Source organism: Magnolia sinica, chromosome 10 (genome assembly GCF_029962835.1).
Source record: "Magnolia sinica isolate HGM2019 chromosome 10, MsV1, whole genome shotgun sequence".
Taxonomy (NCBI): domain Eukaryota; kingdom Viridiplantae; phylum Streptophyta; class Magnoliopsida; order Magnoliales; family Magnoliaceae; genus Magnolia; species Magnolia sinica.
Window position 1 is genome coordinate 84,826,820 of NC_080582.1, and position 8,584 is coordinate 84,835,403.

The window sequence follows — 8,584 nt, forward strand, 5'->3', positions numbered from 1 at the left end:
ACGTCATTTCTGATGACTCAAGCTAATAAGATAAGCTAGATTTCTCTATCCCTAATATATTGTGTGCCACACAACACGACTTTTAAAGGAGTAGTTGTCTTATATTTTTAGCTTGTTTGTTTAGAAAAAAATGAAATTCTTTACGATGACTAACTACATATATGATTAATAAAATCATAAATACGAAAAATAAGTGTGTATCAAAATATAATAAACTAATATAATAACGAAAATGTTAGCATGTATCCACCCAGCCAACTTGACTTACCCGACCGAGCCCGCTTGGGTTGAGAATTCTCAACCTGTGGTTGGGTTGGGTTGAGGTATAGGAACCTTGGGTTGGGCTAGGGTTGAGTACCAACCCGACCCAATTCTCAACCTGTGGTTGGGTTGGGTTGGGTTGAGGTATAGGAACCTTGGGTTGGGCTAGGGTTGAGTACCAACCCGGCCGACTTTCAGCCCTAATTCTATCCCTACTGATTGTACGGTGGGGCCCACCGGATGAACAGCGCAGCCAGCTATTAGAAGTCTAATCCTCTCTTTCACGGATCGTCCATATGGTGTGGACCACTGGAGATGGAGCATAGTCTCAGAAAAAGATTAATCAGACAATTCCCATCCATCTATTAATGGATATTTGTAAAATCCAGGACGTTGGCTTTCATTTGTCTTAATCATCCATTACAAGTCCACCAGATCTTCATGAAAATTCCTTGGTGTGAACCGTACATTTATGTCACTCTATGGTGGCTGCTTGCATGAGTGGGTGGTTGAGATCCAATCTAAGGCTTCCACCTGGTTGAGATGGACCACCACAATACCGTTTTGAAACAGAACTGGGCCAAACCATAGTTCGACTCGACTCAAAACCCAGTCGAGTTGACTCAAAACCTCTACAAGTTTTTCTAACATGTGTTACATATGTAGAACATCCAGACCGTGCAGAAGATGGTTCACACTATGAAGATTTCCTCCCACGAAAATCAGACCAACCCAGTTGGTAGGTCGGCACCTGCATTTATAGTCAGACGACCATCGGCTATCCATTACTTTCAACGGTGTGATCTCCTGATTTTTGCCTCATTAGGTGGCCTGGATCATCCACGCATGTGCAATGTAAACACGTGTCAAGAATCACCTCATCACTATCTCTTTGCATGAATTGCCTTAGCATTTCTCATTTATTATATGAAATAAAACAATACGGATACATATACACATCAAGCAATGAATTGAATTACTGCACACAACTGACATGCACCACCTCTACCCCCGGCGCATGTTAGACTCCAACGTCGGATAGATGGCCCACCAATATCAGTGGGCCACTCTAGTAAGGCCTATCTCCAATATAGTTCCCCGGTGGGTAATACTCGCACGTGATGTAGCTCCAGCCGCTGTCACAGATGATCTTCGCACACCCCACACGCTCTGTGGTGCGCCACACGATCTGGGTGTAGTGCGTGCAATCTGGGCCGGTGCATGAGTTGTCGGAGTAGTGGTACCATTGCTTCTCAGCCACCCATGCTGCCACCGCATCCTTCGCCGTCCAACTGTGGCCCTGTCCGATGAAGACGTTCTCACCGAAAGCGTACCCTGGCGAGTGCAGCAGCGCGCAGTCGTGGCGCCTCTCGTTCGAGTACACACGTGCATATGTGGATAGGAGAGGCTCCCATTTGAGAGGTGGGACCCCAACAGCTTTACGGGCATTGTTGTGGGCCTCCATGAACTGTTCGATCAGGTCGGTCTTATTGGCCCTCGCATCAACGGTGCTGATTGGGTTGATCAAGAGGGTTAATGACAAGGACATGAAACGGGTGGTCAGGATTAGTGCAAATGGAGCCATTGGAGGTGGATAATCAAACAATGCTAAAACTAGTTTTTGTGTTTTGATTGTCGAGTGTGTGGTTGTGATGGGCTGGTGGGCCTTGTTTAAATACGAGCCTGAAATAGGGTAAAGGTTCATTTGATCAAGGGCTAGAAGTTGTGTGATGTGGAAGAAAGCTGGCACTTGGATTGTCCGTTTTGCACTTTAGCGGCAGGAGATGCTTTCTATGGTTTGTTTCTGAAGCGGCTTGCTTTGATTGTGGGACTTGCCATTTCGCTTTTTTGAAACCTGAGATTTTAGTGGAAGAGATTTGCTGAGCCCCCATGCATTACACGTGTGAAAGATCCGAGGGCCGCATTTGATGAAAACGAAATGGACGGCTAAAAAAAATTGTCTGACTTTTTCTATTTCATCGATTGTTTCTAACATTGTGGTCCATTGCGGTGAGTTGATTAGCTTAAGCTGCCGAGACATGTAGACGGTGGTACCCATCTCTTGGGCAGCTTGGATCTCACATCCATGTCCCACGTGGGCAGATAAGGTGGGGCATGTAGGATTGCTAACCCGTCAATTGAATCCTTATCCATTGGATATAGCTAAGGCATGGTGTGTGAAGTACGATAGTATGGAAATCTTCCGGAATCGAATTTCAAGTGTGGGAAATATCATGGAGTTAGCGTGTACTGATCGGGACCATGATCTAGTCGGCAGGGAGTGCTGATGGGTCGGGTTTGGTACAGTCCCTGGACCCGAGCCCGGCATGGGCCTAGTGCAGCCGGCCGAAGCCCGAACAAAAAATTAGATGCACCCAGAACCGGACAGGCCCGAAAATTGATCGAATCTCTATTTTTGAAGGTGAATGTTAGTAATCCATCAGATAATCAAGTGGGTCCCACATACGTATAGAAATAGACATCTAGAATGATATCCGTAGGATATAACACGTGTACAATTGAGTCGGGCTGGCCCATTTGGATGCAACTACTAGTCTGGGAAATACAACCAAACCCAGTTCAAAGCGGGCCAGGCTCATTGGACTGGTCTGGACCCCAAGCCCATTTCACCTCTACTGGACTATTGTGTGTGTTTGCTTCCAATTATTGCATCTACGCGCAATGCAGACCTTCCATCAGTGTTGCACTTGTAGAACCTTCCGAACCGCCCAATTGCTGCCCATCACCATCAAATAGATTCAGCAGGCAAATTTGTGGTAATTATGTGGCTATGCTCTACCTAGGATGGGCCCATGATTCTGATGGGCTCGATGTATGGTGTGGATGACCTGTGCCCACTTAGATAAATGGTGTAGAACGCACACTAATGCTGAGAGAGAAGATAATCTAAAGAAACTGAATAATGCAATAATCAAATGAGCTGTGACGGCTGCTTTTCCCGCCCGTAAGATGACTTCTCATCCCAGTATCTTTTAATCCAGGCCTTCCGTTCCGAGCCTTGCTTTCCAATCATACCACTGACCTTCAAACGAGCACAGATGCAGCAACCATCTTAACCATTATGACCAAAATACCCTCAGGATCAACAATAATTTACTTATCTTTGAATTATCTTTCGGGTGCCACACGTCACCACATATGCCAGCGTGGCACATATGCTACATATCAAAACCATCAATCAGAAGAGTACCACTGTGGATTACCCATCCCAAGAATCAGATCGGTCCACTAGTTTCGTGGACCATAATTAATTGAACAAATGTATGGTTGTGAAAAACCGGCCAATCTTTTGTAAGCTGTCCACTTATTTCTAATATCATGGCACACCTACTGAGTGGACCAGATTTATCCTTCTGTAGTAGCATTGAGGTCTACATGATGGACGGCTTCGATTTTTCAAGTGTGTGGCATGCTGGCATATGTCGTTGTGTGTACATTAGCTGACTTATACACGCGTGTGGGCTCCTCAAAGCTCTTAGTTAGGAGCCTGGTTCCTATGCTACAATTTTATAATAACTGTAATTCTACAATTTCATGTGTGGCCCCACCGTGATATAGGGCCCACATCCACTCCGTCTACAAGGTGCACCCCTCAATTTCACCATCCATGGGTAACACCACGAGGAACGGTTGGGATGGGTCGTCCGTCAACAAAACCTTCTGGATTGTAATTCATAAGATACACACTCCGAGATGAATGGACACTCACATACTAAAAAATCAGGCTATTTTAATACCAGTTGGGCCACAGTACGTGATTTTAGGCATGATTTTGGTCAGAGTGGATGTCATGCATATGTCAGAGTGGGACCCACACACAATCCTAATCTAAGCTTCTACGAGTCGACTCGGACTCCCAGTGGGACTTGTTTTATTGAGTTTTTTCAAAACAATAAAATGATTTTTTAATTTATAAAGGAAATTTTGAAATAAGGATTGTGGTTTTTTGTGATTATTAACGGCAATTCATGAAGCTTTCATGAAGCCTTTGGTAAATGGAGCATCATTTGAATTCAAAATAGTAGTGAAAAGATGTCATTAATAATAAATGGATGCCATTATTAAAAAGACACCATGAAAAAGGTGTCTTTTCATAGAAAGAGTTTTAAAGTATTTCTTGTGATTCTATATAAACACATCTTTGAGTTAATTCAAATATAATAATGCCAACAATTTCTCTTCACCTTCTTCTTTTCTCCATTTTTGGTCTTGGATGGTTTTTGAAAATTTAGTGTTTTTAGGTGCTAAATTGTTAATAATTTTTTTAGATAGTAAATTACAAACAGTTTTCAAATGATAAGTTGTAACAAAATGTAAGTTAGGGCCGTATGCTATAAAAGTGTGTTCGGTGTGTAGTTTTTTGATTTTACGGTATAAATCCCACATTTCTCCTATATTGAAGAAAAGACTTATTGTATACATATTTGTTGTAACTCTATTCTAAATTGATTTAATCACCAGTATATTGCGAATCTCACCTTCAAGATAGCAACATCATAACACATCTTAACCCTATCTTTAGGTAATTAATATTTTATCTTTTCACTTTAATCTTAACATGATCCACTTCGGCATCATACTTGATTGATTTTTTTAACCATGGGATGAGCGGGACTCTTCCTTGTGTTCATACAGAAGAGACGTTTGCATGCGATCATTCCACGTGCAAATGACTGCTATTTGTCTGACTCTCCTCAATACTAGAGACGCAAAAGAAGACAGTTTGCACCATCCTTGCAATCGTGGCACGTGTATGGAATCCAGGACGTCCATCAAAGAGCTCCCTCAATGTGTTTGTCCCATCCTAAAGTTGAGGTCAGATGACTCATCAGGTGGACAACCGAAGATCGTTGAATGCAGAAAACGGGGACGTTGCTTATCGTTTCTCTTAGTGTGTATTAATTTATATACATGTGTGGCCCACTTCACAGACTAGCCGGACTTTCAACCTTAAGAATATTCAGCCCCAAGAAAGCCTTATGAACATCCTGGATAACGTAAACGTGTGCCACTTTGGCATTCCACGGTGAGATTGTTCGTATTTTCATGTTGGGGCTGTGTAGTTGTTGGATCGAGGATCATGTTTATATGATGGGCCCCACCTCAATGGAATATGGTAAAAAAAAGAAAAAAAAATCTATTGAATACTTTGGCAATTTCGTCATTTAACTGTTTTTCTTTGAGTATGAACTGTGAGTTTTTTATCACTGCTTTGTGGGCCCAGGATTTTCTCGTCTTGTAAATTTATTAGGATATCACACATCTACGATGAGGCTCATCAAACAAATGGTTTGGATCAATGCAATATGAACTGCAAATCAAATCGCTGCAGTCCGGACGAAAAAAAAAACGTCCGGATGTACTACGAAACGTCATGCATATATTATTAGACTCGTGTGTTAGTTTTGCACATTTTTAAATGGTGGTGACTCTTCAAAGGTACGCAGGGCATGGTTGAATTGCAATCCACCCGTTCAAATCTCTGGCCTAATGAGGATGAATAATAACCGAAAATTTTCACTGAGAGGATAGGGTTAACCACCTTACTTTCCCATTGAATCTGGACCACTCACTAGTTTACTTCAAACTTTCCATTTGACAACAATTACTTAGATGGTTAAGATTTCTTGATGAGTATAATCTTAAAAATATTATCCATCCACATTTCCACCTATAATTTGGATGGTTTGGATTGAGGAGATGAGTCTCTTCTAATTTTTAAATGGTAAGAAACTAACATAGGAGTCTACGCTCTAGAAGTCCTTGCATAAAGCTTATTCCACAAGTTATTCACCTGCCTTTGAAACTTGATCACCTGAGATCCTGAGCCATTCACCGGACTCCGTTTCCGTGGTGACCCCTCCAGTACCGACGTCAGTGCTGGATCATAATCCTCACGAGTGGACGGTTGAGATCCAATCTCAGGTTGCCACCAGTTTAATATGGTCCGCACAATACTGTTCTGAAACAGAGATGGGCCAAACCATAGTTCGACTCGACTCAAAACCCAACCAAGTCGACTCAAAAACTCGTTTTTCCAACACGTGTTACGCGTGCACAACATCCGGGCCGTGTAAAAGATGGCTCACACCATCGGGCCAACCCACTCGGTAGGTGGCCAGCACCTGTATGTTTAGTCAAACCATCAGCTGTCCATTACTTTCAACGGTGTGATCTAATGACTTTGCTACATTTGATCTTCATGGTGTGGCCCACAAACACACGTGTGATAAGAATGGACGGTTGAAAAAAAGATCAACAGCCAATATTCGTTGCGCTCGTGCAGTCCACCACCTGACGAGAGGATTAGTCAGAGTTTCCTGGGTTAGAGCATTCTAAGTAGATCCCACCTATTGGGTGGCCCGGATTATTCATACGTGTGCAAAATAACCACATGTGCCAAGAATCACTTGCCTCGGCATTTCTCATTTATTTTTTGAAATGAAACAATGCAATACATGCACATCAACCAATCAGTTGAATTACTGTACACAACTAACGTGCACCATGTGGTGCTATTTGAAAATATGGTTTCACGCCAACCCTAACCCCCGGCGCATGTTAGAAATATGGCCCACCAATATCAGCGGGCCATTCTAGTAAGGCCTCTCTCCAACATAGTTCCCAGGTGGGTAATACTCGCACGTGATGTAGCTCCAGCCGCTGTCACAGATGATCTTCGCGCACCCCACCTGCTCCGTGGTGCGCCACACGATCTGGGTGTAGTGCGTGCAATCTGGGCCGTTGCATGAGTTGTCGGAGTAGTGGTACCATTGCTTCTCAGCCACCCATGCTGCAACCGCGTCCTTGGCGGTCCACCTGCGGCCCTGCCCGATGAAGATGTTCTCACCGAAAGTGTATGCTGGCGAGTGCACCAGTTCACAATCGTGCCGCCTCTGGTTCGAGTACACACGTGCATATGTGGCCAGGAGAGGTTCCCATCTGAGCGGTGGGACCCCCACCGTTTTCCGTGCACTGTTGTGGGCCTCCATGAACTGTTCGATCAGCTCGGTCTTATTAGCACTCGCATCAACGGTGCTGATTGGGCTGATTAAGAGGGTTAATGACAAGGACATGAAAAGGGTGGTCAGGATCAGTGCAAATGGAGCCATTGGTGGTGAAGTTGGTGAGTCGGATAATGAAACAAAACTAGTGTGTGGTTGAGATGGGCTCATAAGCTGTGGGGCTTGTTTAAATAGGAGACTGAAATGGAGGGAGATTAGAGGAGAGATTTTAGTTGTTTTTTGGCTAAGATTTGAAAGATGTTTTGGTATGAGTTGTATATGATGAAATAGGGTCTGGGTTCATTTGATCAAGGGCTAGAAGTTGTGTGATGTGGAAGAAAGCTGGCCGTTGGATTTTGTCTTTTGCACTTTTGCGGCAGGAGCTGCTTTCTATGGTTTGTTTCTGTAGCGGCTTGCTTTGTTTGAGGGACTTGCCATTTCACATTTGAAACCTGAGATTTTAGTAGAAGAGATTTGCTAAGCCCCCATGCATTACACGTGCGAAAGATCCAAGGGCCGCATTTGATGAAAACGAAATGGACGGCTAAAACAATTTCTGGGTTTTACTATTTCATCCATTGTTTCTAACATTGTGGTCCATTGCAGTGAGTTGATCAGCTTACCTTGTTGGGACCCACCTGTCAGGCAGCTTGTATCTCACATCAACGTCCGACGTAGGCAGATAAGGTGGGGCATGTAGTTGGACGTGTGGGTTTGCAAAGCTGTCAATTGATTGCATCTACGTCAATCCAGACCCGGTGGGACCCATTTTGGATGTTCATCAATATTCCATTTGTAGGACCCACCAAACCGTCCAATTGAGGGCCATCTAATGGATTGAGCAGGCAAAACTGTGGTGATTTTAGGGCTATGCTCCTTTTAGGTTGGGCCCATGATTCTGTTGGGATCGATCTACGGTGGACGAGCCGTGCCCACTTTTATAAATGGTGTAGAACGCACACTAGTACTTTATTCAGCTTCTTGAGATTTCTCATGAAACTGAATAAACCAATAGTCAAATGGGCCGTGACGACTGCTCATCCCACGTGTATGATGACTTCTCGCCCCAGCATCTTTTAATCCAGGCCATCCGTTGCAAGCCTTGCTCCCCAATCGTACCGCCGACCTTCGAACGAGTATAAATGCAGCGACCATCCGAATCATTGTGACCAAAATACCCTCAGGACGAACAGCAACCATGCATCTAAAAGTCAGCTAATGCACACGCCACCATATATGCCAGCGTGGCACACGTGCGATATATCCAAGCCATCAATCAGAAAGGTTCCACTATGTAG

At 43.9% G+C, this 8,584-nt stretch overlaps 2 protein-coding genes across 2 annotated transcripts; both read right to left on the bottom strand.

Moving 5' to 3' along the window:
• Window positions 1-1,330: 1,330 nt before the first annotated feature.
• Window positions 1,331-1,846, bottom strand: LOC131217656 (pathogenesis-related protein PR-1-like). The gene has a single exon (XM_058212603.1). The coding sequence runs from the start codon at window positions 1,844-1,846 to the stop codon at window positions 1,331-1,333; it is 516 nt and encodes a 171-aa protein (XP_058068586.1).
• Window positions 1,847-6,878: 5,032 nt separating this feature from the next.
• Window positions 6,879-7,394, bottom strand: LOC131217657 (pathogenesis-related protein PR-1-like). Its single transcript, XM_058212604.1, has one exon. It carries the CDS (start codon window positions 7,392-7,394, stop codon window positions 6,879-6,881), a length of 516 nt encoding a protein of 171 aa, XP_058068587.1.
• Window positions 7,395-8,584: the final 1,190 nt, after the last annotated feature.

Bases quoted from the DNA above. Each gene is read 5' to 3' on its own strand.
- LOC131217656 (XM_058212603.1), bottom strand. From the start codon at position 1,846: ATGGCTCCATTTGCACTAATCCTGACCACCCGTTTCATGTCCTTGTCA.
- LOC131217657 (XM_058212604.1), bottom strand. From the start codon at position 7,394: ATGGCTCCATTTGCACTGATCCTGACCACCCTTTTCATGTCCTTGTCA.